Source organism: Podarcis melisellensis (genome assembly GCF_964234715.1).
Source record: "Podarcis melisellensis genome assembly, chromosome: 1".
Classification (NCBI taxonomy): domain Eukaryota; kingdom Metazoa; phylum Chordata; class Lepidosauria; order Squamata; family Lacertidae; genus Podarcis; species Podarcis melisellensis.
In genome coordinates, this window is record NC_138528.1 from 37,949,211 (window position 1) to 37,962,291 (window position 13,081).

The 13,081-nt window shown below is 41.5% G+C and overlaps 1 protein-coding gene across 1 annotated transcript in view; it reads right to left on the reverse strand.

Moving 5' to 3' along the window:
- Positions 1-13,081, reverse strand: part of LOC309356321 (uncharacterized protein) — a 258,701-nt gene that overhangs the window by 227,546 nt on the left and 18,074 nt on the right. Inside the window, exons 4-5 of the mRNA XM_081887753.1 lie at positions 12,123-12,239; positions 11,284-11,613 (exon numbers count right to left, since the gene is read on the reverse strand). Coding sequence (XP_081743879.1) covers positions 11,561-11,613; positions 12,123-12,239 — 170 coding nt within the window. The 3' untranslated portion in view covers positions 11,284-11,560. The remainder of the gene's footprint in view (positions 1-11,283; positions 11,614-12,122; positions 12,240-13,081) is intronic.

The window sequence follows — 13,081 nt, forward strand, 5'->3', positions numbered from 1 at the left end:
TTCCACCCCTTTCCCATAGCTTTTCCCACACAGGCAGGGCCAAACTGCATGTTACACTTACTTTGTGGCCCAGTAGCAGATGCCATGGTGGGGCAGCAGCACACACCTTACCTCCCAACAGCTGAGTCACTGCTGTTTACTAGGAAAGAGAGGGGAGAGAGTGAAATAGCGGGGAGGTCAGTGCTAGGCAAATGCACTGGAAGATGTGTCAGATTTGTTCCAATGGTGCATATGAAGCCGTGTGACCCCACCACCAGCTCACCTTCCTCACTCAGCTATTGGAAGGTCAAGTGAGCACCACCACCCCACTATATTGTCCACTAGTGTTGTTGTTCCTTCTTCAAGTTTTGTTAATTAAATTACAAGCAGAAAGGACACAATTCCTGATCAAACATGAATTTTCAAGAGCAATTTGAGGAAGAAAAATAGCTGGCACCATGTAGCTGTTCCGGGTGGGCATTCCAGACATTTGGAATAGTTACGAAGAACAAGGCTTGTCAATATTCTAATTCTTTGGGAAAGCAACTTTTTCTTTTTAACTGCTTTCAAGTCATCGGTCAGAAATTCTTTCTTCACACTTTGAAACAGAAAGCTTTCTTTGTGCTTTAGCAGTAAAGATTCCACACTTCCCTGCAGGCATGTAAAAGAACACTTATAGCTGAGTGCTCTGAAGAACTCCAAAATAACAATAACAATAGGTTTTAGATTTAACAGGGAGGTCCCAATGGGACTCTGGCCAATCGGAACTCACAGCCTAGTGACTGTGGCATTGTTCATGGAGAAAAGTGGAGGAAGCTGCCTAATGGATAGTTGAGTAAGGTGTCTATTTGCATTAGACATTGTAGAGTCTAGGGGTGAATTAGGACCTCACATTTATGTCGGGGAAAACAGTTGACTCTCATTTTCCTCAATGCTACAGTCCATCTGAATCAGGCATTCCTAGGTTTGGAGGAAAAAAAAATTTGGTTGGCATTTAAAAGTGAATCCATCAAATTTTCACTTTCCAAAATAATATCAGGATTGAAACACATCCATCATTTGAACTTGACACTTATCCAAATTTTGTTATGCAGTTCTCCAACCAAGCAATCTTTACAAAAATTGTACCTAATAAAGTATTCATAGAAATGCACACATTCTGTTTGTTCGGAGAAATTCTCTCTATAATGCTGATGAATTTCCCAGAATATATATATATATCTGAAGATCTGTAAATTGCTGCAGAAATGTGAATGGAGTTTAACACTGGAGAAACGGAGAGAGCAGAAATTGACAGGTTCTTCCCTTCCTAGGTGTTCCTATAGCTGCACTTGTCCAACATTTAAAGCAATGGTAGATCAGTCCACGGGTCTCTGTTTTCTCCAGTAGTTTGGCCCTCAGACAAACAGTTAAGAAGATCACAGGGAGGCCAAACATATCATTTCTCGCCACTCCTAAATGCAGTAGTGGGTCCTTGCCAGACATTAACAGTGAGAAATCACTAATATATGAGACTTCCCCATCATGAATCTGCAGGTCATGTGGAAGGCCATGTACACTTACACCGGACCAACCATTGCGGCAGAGCACGGGCACAGCCATCATGGCTAGTAGCCACTGATAGCCTTAATATGCAAAAAGTCAGTAAAAATGCACACACAGAGAGAGACTGGAAAAAGTCACCTGGAGAAAAAACACAGCTGCTACATTTTGTATCAGGTCGTTATTAAAAGACCTTAACAGTATAGAGATCAAGTTGTTCAAAGGACAGCATGAATCTGCCTGTGCCTTAGGAGAGATATTGAAGATTCTGCCCATTAGACCACTTTTAAGATTGTTTAGATCAATAACACTATGATCAGGGCCATAGAATCATAGAATTGTAGAGTTGGAACAGACCCCAAGGGTCATGCAGTGTAACCCGCTGCAATGCAGGATCTCAGCTAAAGCATCCACAACAGATGGCCATTTAACCAATCACAACTAAAGCATCCATGACAGGTGGTATTTATAGTGTTGGTTCCCACTCTACAGTCTTCCCTCCCAAAAGATATATGATCAGCCCTTTCAGTCATGATATTTTAAAAAAGGTTTAAAAATGTATCTCTTTGGAGCTACTGCCTGCATCCTGTTTGAAAATATTGCTACCTATTTCTGTATGTTTTATAGTTTCTAAAAGTTTTTTTATGCAATGTAATTTAAATTTTCATGTTTTTATCATTGTTCATAACCTTGAAAGAACTTTGTCCAGAAAGGCAGTGTATAAATATTTAAAACAAACAAATCAATCAATTAAACATAGCCTGGGAGACAGTTGGATTTGCAGAATTACATAATGGGGGCCTAGAAATGAAACTACCACTGGCCATGCTTGCCGTGTTGCAATGTCTCAGCTCCTTTTCTTCCGGTTCCCAGAGTCCTTGCCAGTTGGAAGAGCTTGTGATCTTTATCCAAGATCATGCAGAACTTTTTTGACAGCCCCTGTTCTAGATTATGCATCAGGGTCATAGGCAGGGCACATTGCTCTGTTGATCCTGCAGACGATACTTGAAGTGTACAATCCTGCAGCAACTTGTCAGTTAGCATAATGTTAAACTGTCCCGGAGCACACAACAGCCCTGTTTCCCAACGGCCAGAAAAGGAGATTAATCCATTCTAAGAACAGGAGTTGCCATTGGTGAGCTTAGTGGGCAAAATCATAACCTAGGAACCAGATGGGGGTGGGATAAGTTACCTCCTCAATGTTTAATTAAACAGTAGCTCAATGGAACTGCTGAAAACGGAAAATGTTGAGGGTCATTATCTGAGCCCTCTTCTTGAACATATTGACACTAACACGAACCAATCAAACTTCAGGCCAAATCAATCAACATTTGGGACATTTAATAGGTGATGACAAGGAAAATCTTGGCAGAGAAAAGGGAAGAAAATAAAAAGTATTTCTCAGCCCGAGACTTTCATTTTGGCAGATATGGAGATTTTTTTGTTATTGAACAGTGTTAGTTGAGTTAGATGTCTGCAAGTAACCATCAGTAGTGGTGTCATGAACCAGTCCTCCCCCCCCCCCTTATTTGTTGACTTTTTAAAAATCATTCAAGAGACTGTAACATTTCTTAGAAAATGAATTTAAATTCCAACAAGTAAACATGTGTATCTTAAAAAACAAAAACGCTACAATTGACTGAATGCCTTTTTAAAAATAAATAGCCAGAGTCCGATCTGGATTGTGACTGCATCCATTCCACATCCTTTTGTCATACTTCTTCAGTATTGTTGACCTGTCTTAGCATCTCTGCCACGAAACCCATTCATCTCTTCCTCTTTTGTAACCTAGTCCCTTCCAAAAGTTCCCACAAATCCATATTTCACAATGGAAATAAATCAAACCAATTACTCTGTTTTGCACAATATATTGTGATTGCAGAATTTTGGTTCTCTGGTTATAGATTGTATTGTTCTTGGCACAGAAATCAAGATCCGCATTCATCTCATCTCATCCCTTGATAAATAAAACATGTACCATTGCTGTGTGTGTAAATTCCATGGGTAATGTGACCTTGATATCCGTATTGTGTCTCCCCCCACACCCTTAATAAAAAGAACATTTGAATAATTCAGTTAAACTTAGCAGTAGATGCTGCTGTGAAAAGGCTCTGGCACTGGCAAGCATCCTAAAGTCGGATTAGACTACTGGCCAGCTCAGACAATGCTTGTGGGCATTGAGTATGCATTGCAGATTCAGTTTAATAAGGTCTGATTAGATTACTTTCTCTGGTCAGTTTCATGCACAACTGGCCCACAGGATAAATAATCTCTTCGCTCTGCTCATTGTCTTGCCTGAGTTGCACATCTAAACACTGAACATATTTAAATGTTATGAAACAACTTGCTCTCGACTTGAATTATGAGAGTGTATGGCTTCCTTTTCCTGCTGAGTCCAATTTGTGAAGAATTATTTCTCCATTGCTTGGTTTATATGCATTAGCCTGCTTATGAAACAGTCCCTAACAATTTATCCATTTAAAACTTACCAATGGTGAAGGCAGATGAAGATTTAGAACAGTGAACACTGGGTTCCAAGTTGAGGGGGATACCACAGGGTGCCGCAACTATGACATACCGTGGTACCTCGGGTTACATACGCTTCAGGTTACAGACTCCGCTAACTCAGAAATAGTACCTCGGGTTAAGAACTTTGCTTCACAGCGGCGGCGGCACAGCAGCAGCAGGAGGCCCCATTAGCTAAAGTGGTGCTGTTAAGAACAGTTTTGGGTTAAGAACGGACCTCCAGAACAAATTAAGTTCTTAACCCAAGGTACCACTGTAGTGAATTGAGCAAAATGGAAAACGAGAGGCAGGGGTATATTGAATTTGAAAGTTTGAAAGACTAAAATCTGCCCCTGGTGAAAGCTGTCTGCATCTAAGCCTTGTTTTACTTACTTATGAAGGACATTAATGTTTCGTCATCGGTGATAACACCACATGCTGTGCATCCCCAACCCTATTTGTTTCTTATGGTGTCTCAAGGAAATAGTAAACTTCCCAGAACACTTGAACCCAGTATTTCTCAAACAGTGAGCTGGAACCCACGGGTGGATGTTGAGTCACTTTCAGAAACAAAGCAAGACCAAATCCTTCATCCCAACCTTGACCAATTGGGACACATTGAAATCTTAGATGCTTTATTTAATTTCTAGTCTCAAATTTCCACAGGCTGTGTCTCCCTCAAAATGCGGAATGAAATAAGCACTCTCAAGACGTCACACATATCAACTGATAATCCTTTCTCATGTATGGACAGAGGGAATCTCTCTGAGCAATTATTTCAGGTGTCTTCCTTAGTGGTCTCTGATGGTTGGAAGCCATCCACGTCAGCCTAGCAAATGTTACTGGGTAACAAAAGGCAGATTTCCAGCTGGGAATGCCAAGTTCTCATTAAAACAATTGCCATTACCACAACCTATTCAAAAGCTTGACTGGAATTTTTCTAACAATGCCTAATACTGAAATTGTAATGAAATTCTTTTAGCCTTACTCACCTTAGCCTGTCAGAAAAATATAAATGAAGGAAGGAAATGCTCAAACGTAGGAAAATGCCTGAAGGAAATGAAAGACCTTCCCTACACAGAGGAAGCGGCTCCGTGGCAAAGATACCTAAGAAGCGGTAACAATCAATTTTATATAAAGAGACTCTCTGTCCTTATTCACTGTGGGAAAATGATGGTGGAATGAAAGCCAATCAATTAGAGTTACATGCCTGAGGCCTTTTTGATCATATCCTGGCATGCTTGTTGTACAGGCATGGTCCACAACTAAAAGCAAGTTGCACAGGTCACATTTACACCAGACATATAAAGTAAATGGCTTCATCCCAATAATCTTGGCAGCTGTGATTTGTTAAGGATGCCGGGAATAGAAGCTGTGCAAGGGGGAAACTACAGTTCCCATGATTATTTGGGGGAAGCCATGTGCTCTTGAGAGTCCCATGGACTGCAAGAAGATCAAACCTATCCATTCTTAAGAAAATCAGCCCTGAGTGCTCACTGGAAGGACAGATCGTGAAGCTGAGGCTCCAGTACTCTGGCCACCTCATGAGAGGAGAAGACTCCCTGGAAAAGACCCTGATGTTGGGAAAGATGGAGGGCACAAGGAGAAGGGGACGGCAGAGGACAAGATGGTTGGATAGTGTTCTCAGAGCTACCAGCATGAGTTTGACCAAACTGCAGGAGGCAGTGGAAGACAGAAGTGCCTGGCATGCTCTGGTCCATGGGGTCACGAAGAGTCGGACACGACTAAACAACTAAACAACAACAACATGTGCTTTTTAAACACACTTTAAATGCATGTTGTTTTGTTACTGCTTATTTCCATGCTGCTGTGGGGCTGAAAAATGACACCCAAGGCGGCTCACAAAGAATAAACATGCAAATTCAAATTATAAAAATTCAAAAGAAATTATGATGGTATTTATTTATATCTCACTTTTTTCCCAGGCTGAAGGCAGCTTACCCAAATTGAAACAACACAAATAGCACACCAAAGCTAAAAACATAAAAGGGAATCGTTAGAAAGTACAGTGGTACCTCGGGTTATAGACGCTTCAGGTTACAGATTCCGCTAACCCAGAAATAGTACCTCAGGTTAAGAACTTTGCTTCAGGATGAGAACAGAAATCGCGTGGCGACGGCGTGATGGCTGTGGGAGGCCCCATTAGCTAAAGTGGTACCTCAGGTTAAGAACAGTTTCAGGTTAAGAACGGACCTCCAGAATGAATTAAGTTCTTAACCTGAGGTACCACTGTAATGAAACTCTAATAGAATTAAAATAATGTAAAAAATATATTAAAATACAGATAATAAAAGCAGCATGACACTATTAAATCTCTTACCTTAAAAAACAGCTCCCAAAAGCCAAAAGCCAAAACAGCCTTCACCTGCTGGAAGAAATACAACAAGGAGGGAGCCAGTCTAGCTTCTGTGTAAAGGGTGTTTCAAAGTCTGGGAGCAACCACCAAGGAGGCCCTGAGAATATTAGCATTTCAAAAATAAACAAAAAACAGAGAACTAGGGAAATGTGCACACAACTAAGGTAGGACTTGTGGAATGTGCCTATGCAAAGGGAAAGTGGCACTTGCACAGCTTCTTTGTGTAAATGTAGGTTTCTCATCATGACCGTACCAGTATTGAAAGATCCTAGTCCAACACACTAATCACTACATAACACTGGTCATCTTTTTGTCCCAGTCTAGGCCAGCAGGTCCAGCCTGATGGGTGGCCTCCTGACAAAGGTTCAGGGTGACCTGCCATGATACAACATCTAGCAGTTAGCCTTGGAAAATGTTGACAATTTCCTTCAGAGGGGAAAGTGCATGATCTGGGCATCATTGACTGGCACAAATAGATTACATTTACCAGAATAGCTGAACAAAATTGAGGGCATTGGTGAAGGGCTAAAACTGAGAAATATAAGCTGATACCCTACAAATACACAGTTGGCTTGTATCTCTTTCTAGGCCCAGCACCAGGATACCCCATTCTTAGGCTGCAACCGCAGTAGGCTCATCACCTTTTTAATTTCCTTATGCTGCTCTGGGACATTGTGAGAAATAAAAATGATAGCCCCGCCCCTCCCGGAGGGTCTAGGCGCCACCATTTACATTTCCCTCTACACCTTCAGAACGTTGCTACTTTGAGGGAATTGTGAGATACTTTGTGCTTGATGTTGCTTCTGCCACCAAGAGGTAAACCCACCAGAGGAGCTCCCTTTCATAGGAAGAAGCCCAGCAGAGAACAGCATGCCAAAGGCTCTTCAATCCTGGAGCCATCACTCTCTTCTGTTTATACCAAGCAATACTGCCAAAAAAGAACCTCCTTAACTTTTTTTAAAATTAATGTGAACTAATGTAAATTTTTCAAGCCATGACTGTATTTACTTTGCCCTCAAATTTTACCAGAGAGCAATAGCTTTTCTGGTATGTATAATTCAAAATAAGGGTCTTTATATTTAGCTTGAATGTAATCTTTAATTTATAGCGAAGTTTAACCTTTAGTCTGCTGACATCAGCCAGCAAAACGGTCCACCATGCAATGCTACAAAACCTGGCAGGAAGGTTTTCCGCCATCTGCATCTTAGGCAGATGCAGACAAACTCAGTTTGGACATAGATAAGGGTAGCTTTGTGCATTAATTCTCTCTGAGGTTACTTTTTTGGAGGGTAGGGTCATGGTTGCATCCCACAATGCAGAGAATAAGTGTATAGAAAAAGATATGCAACATAATTATTTTATTTTTTTATTTTTTATTTTATTTTATTTTATTTTATTTTATTTTATTTTATTTTATTTTATTTTATTTTATTTTATTTTATTTTATTTTATTTAAAATGCATCTCTTTACAATGCCAACTAGCAATACTTGAAATGGTATTCAAATCAGCTGCAAGACCCAAAATGCAGGTCATATACATTTCTGTGACCTAAATAAGACCAGTCATCATATGACAATGTTCACAGATTCACTCAGTTGCAGCATCGAAAAAGATAAAAATGTGTGCAATGCATGTTGATCCAAGTATTCCTCAGCAATAGTACTAATAAAACAATATTTATATGCAGATAGACACCTTCTCAGAGCAAGATACGTACATGTTATCTCTGGCCTAAGTTTATAGCTCTGTAAAATCAGTCATCCTGTCTAAATGTCTCCTTCAAACACCTGATTAGATTTTAAAGAATTTGTCTCGGAGGTTTACACTATCCTTCACAGTGTCAGAACAACAATGTAGAATTGTATGTTCATACAATTACGATAAGTGCAATTAGAAAGGAGCAGGAGGGGGACGTAGTCTGGCCCTTCTTTTTTTCAATGCAGTGAGCAAGAGTGTGACATCGTAGGAGAATTCTGGGTTAATTCTCTTAAGGTCATCCAAAGGAAGTGAAATTCAAACAGGGCAGATTTTAGTGACACATAATCGGGGAGAAATCAGGATAAATTGAGATTGTCTCACGTCTAATCTGATTTACACTATGAGGTTAATTTAATTTTAAAAGGTCAGAGTTTAATTTGATAAAAGCGCTTGTGGCTTTTAAAAATATATGCCAAAGGTTAGGTGAAAGGGAGTACACTCTCATATTAAGGTCTATTCTGGGATTTTCCTGGGGTTGGGGGTGCCATCTTTATTCCCAAGAAAGACTCCAGCCATTCTCACAGCTGTGTGGCAGGCAGAAGACAACAGGACCTCTTCATTTTCCTTGCTACTGCATCCTCGTGCTGGACAAGGTAGCTGCTGAATTCTGCCCTTCCCCCTTCATGTTGCTATTAAAGGTACAGGTGCTATATCATCTTATGAAAACTCAGTGGACAAAGGGCATGGAGAAGCCAAGAGAAGGACATGGCTCTCTGCCTTGGATGTTGATCAATGGAATGGGCTTATGGACAGGCCTTTCTTAAATAGCTGAGCACAGCAGGCTGACATGAGATAAACCCGATCCAGATCTGACCCCAAATAAATTTTGGGGTGGAGCTAATATTTTCAAACCAAAATTAAATGGGGGGGATGGAGATACTGCATCTCTCCCTTCCAGCTGCATGGAAGTTTAATCCTCCTGGGTGCTGCATCTCAAGTGCCTTCTCTGTGGGGTGATGTGGGGCTGTTGCCACCCAACGTAGCTGGATATCTCTGCCCAAACCAGCCAATATGGTTCAATCTTTGGGCTTCAGGAAAATTGAGGGCACAACCCAACTTTCTTACAGAAGAATTGCCTTTCCTTATTCCGTCGCTCAGATTTTGAGGGGGGACAGCTGGAGGATGCAATGTGAGGATGTTATTCTCCTCTTCCATGCACTTGCAGGATGAGTGTCCCTCTTTGTTGTTGACCCGAAAGATGTTTCATACTGTAAATCAGTTCTCTGGAGAAGGTCCTAGCTGAGCTACACTGCAGGCTGTAGTCATCCGAGGGTCAGTATACGTGTGGTGTTAAATGTATCTAACATGCTCTATTCTCTAGGGCTCTATTCCCAGACTGGAAGGTGCTCTAAATGGGGCTGCCTTTAAAGATGGCTCAGAAACTTAAACTGGTATAAAATGCAGCTGCCCAGGAAATGACTAGGACGTTGGAGCTTATCACACCTATATTGCACACATCGCACCAGTACCCAATACAAAGTGCTTAGCAGTGACCTCTAAAGGACAAAGCAGGTTGGGATCAGGTGACATGAAGAATCACCTGGACCCATATCAGCTGCCCATGTCTTATGATCCATGCAAGGCAGCATGCTTCAGTGCTCACCTTCAAAGGCAATTAGGTTGGCAGGCAAAGAACAGGGACTTCTTAGCAGTGGCCTCACAGTTATTGAACTCAATCCTGCCTGATGCTAGGCAAGCCCCATCTTCTGGTGTAGGAATTAGGTCTTTAGTGTGGTGGCATTGGCCCTTTTGAATGCACTGCTGTTCCGTACCAGGCAGACCCTTCTGCAATGCCTTTGTGGCACCTATTGAAGAACATCTTTTTTCATCATGCCATTAAATATAAAAAAGTCAAGGTACCACTGCCATCCATTAATGAGTCAATAAACACCAACTAAAGTTATTCAGGAACCCCTTTAAAACACACGACTCTCTCACTCTTATTTCTTTTCCTTTTCTTTCCTCTGATGGAACAGGTTCTCTGCTTGCAGCAGTTTTACCCCTATAAAAATTAATCAGAACACTTCTGCTGCCTCTCCATGCTGTACTTAGAAAAGAGACAGAGGGCTTTTCCAGTAGTCAAAGGCCTTAGATCAGATAGATGTAAAGTTGCCTTTAAACTTGCTACAGGCACCTCAGTCAAACTGCCAGCATCTGTTCTCAATGAATCATTTTGTCAAGGTATTGTTTCACTGGAGTGTGAAGGGAATAAAGTTATTCCAGTTCATAAAGGTTGTACAGCTGCAAATGTGTGTTGTTTTTTTAATTGGGTTTTTTTCTGTTCTCCTTGTTACACTGCATAGCATAAATACAGAGGGCCATTTAATTTATGATCACAGAGAAGGAAGCTCTTTGGCACCAAGAATGTGGCAAGCTGAGGATCCCATCGTAGCCCCCAAAGCACAGGGAAAGGGGAGCAAGGAAGAGGTAGTCCCTTGGCGCAGCTCAGTTTGCCACAGGGTAAGAGTCTGTAGGCTCCTCACACAGCTAGAGCTGCTCAGTGTGACTTGTAAAAGAGCAATCCTAAAGCTGTGCAATGTGTCATCATTTGGTTGGCTCTTAGAATATGTAGATTTCACTTTGCATCCTCCAAATGTCGATATTTCAGGATGAATCATCATGTTAACACACACAAAGACACAACAAAATCAGAAGCCAAGTTAGTCCATAAGGAAAACCCCCAAATTTACAGTCAGGCAACACTGTTATTAGGAAAAAGCAGAAGGCCATAAAACCATGAGCATGTTTTCCAGGTGTTCATGAAACTGGATGTTAAGCAAACTGGGGGTTGGAGAGGAGATGGGCAGGGTGGGAGAGAGAGGGAGATAAGCTACGGAATCTGCATTTAATTTTCCATTTATTTTTAAAAACTATTTCTCAAAGACCCCTTCATCCAAAAGATTCCAGGGCAGTGCACAAAAGTATGGATAGAAACCAAATCATGCCGTTGTTGTTGTTGTTGTTGTTTAGTCGTGTCCTACTCTTCGTGACCCCATGGACCAGAGCACACCAGGCACTTGTGTCTTCCACTGCCTCCTGCAGTTTGGTCAAACTCATGCTGGTAGCTTCAAGAACACTGTCCAACCATCTCGTCTTCTGTTGTCCCCTTCTCCTTGTGACCTCATCTTTCCCAACATCAGGGTCTTTTCCAGGGAGTCTTCTCTTCTCATGAGGTGGCCAAAGTATTGGAGCCTCAGCTTCAGGATCTGTCCTTCCAGTGAGCACTCAGGGCTGATTTCCTTAAGAATGGATAGGTTTGATCTTCTTGCAGTCCGTGGGACTCTCAAGAGTCTCCTCCAGCACCATAATTCAAAAGCATCAATTCTTCGGCGATCAGCCTTCTTTATGGTCCAGCTCTCACTTCCATACATCACTACTGGGAAAACCATAGCTTTAACTATATGGACCTTTGTTGGCAAGGTGATGTCTCTGCTTCATGCACATATACTTCTAAATGCAAAAAAACCCCACAAAAAACTTATAATGTGCTCCAGGCCCAGCGTAACTTGTGAGCCAGCGGTTCCAGGAAGGCAAATGATAATTGCACATAAAGACCTGGACGATGCTATCAATGGCTCTGCTGGTAGTAATGTTCGTAAATACCAGTTGCTGGAAACCACAGGAGGGGAGAGAGCTCTTGTGCTTGGGTCCTACTAGTGGCATCTGGTTGGCCACGGTGAGAACAGGATGCTGGGCTAAATGGGTCATTGGTGTTATGAAGCAGCTGCCTCAGGCAGCAGATGCTGGGGAGCTGCAAATCAGCAGCAGGATGCTGGAGAGTCAGGTGTGCCCTACATCCCTTGAAATCAGCTTCTTTCTCTCAGGTATAGCATAGGACTTTCGTGAGTCTTGAAGTAAGAATTAAGTGCTGCTCTGGCCAGCTTCTACATATGGGAAATGACATGGTCTGGTCCTTTATTCAGCCAGCAAAAAGTTTTGAGCTGGCCATTGCTACTCACTTGTGATCTCACATATGCTGAAACCCGTCAGCAATTGTTTCATTGTTCCAACCTTCCAGCCATGCACTGAAAGCTTTTCACACTGCGGCGAAGGAATGTGATTTTGAGTGAGCCATTCTAGATTATGATAAAAGTAATGGAAGCGGTTAATACTTAATCTTTCCATGCAGACTACTAAAGGAGGCTCATAAATTATTCCATTATTATGTGATTTGAAATGCAAATCCTAGGGCTAAAATTAATTTTTAATTTTTTTAATAAAAAAATGTGCTTACATTTCTATCATTCCATTAAGGGAAGGCACTGAAACTGCAAATTCTAATTCTCTCTCTCTCGATCGAACACGTGCGCACACACACACTTGCTTTCTTCAAACGCCCAAACATATTTAGATAATCTTTAAGGACTGGCACATAGCAGGTACATAAATGTGTAAAACCTGCCATACCTAGGATTTTTATTTTTTTAAAATTTTTTTGAATTTACAACCAACACAAGATGCATCTCTCTTATCAAACCACCCTAACTGATGTTTTTTATGTCGTCCCCCCCATTGCTAAGCATATGCTTGAGATGAACAGAGCTGTTAGATGGCTAATACTAGTGCTACTCCTAGATTTATATAATAGCAATAATAATAATAATTTACTTCTTATACCCTGTCTATCTGATTGGGTTACCCCAGCCACTCTGGGTGGCTTCCAGCATATACAAAAACATAATAAAACATTAAACATTTAAAACTTCCCTATACAGGGCTGCCTTCAGATGTCTTCTAAAGGTTGTATATCTCCTTGACATCTGATGGGAGGGCGTTCCACAGGGTGGGCGCCGCTACCAAGTAGGCCCTCTGCCTGGTTCCCTGTAACCTCACTTCTCGCAGTGAGGGAACCTCCAGAAGGCTCTCGGAGCTAGATCTCAGACCATCAAAAACTGTATTACAATTTAAAACAGAGTGT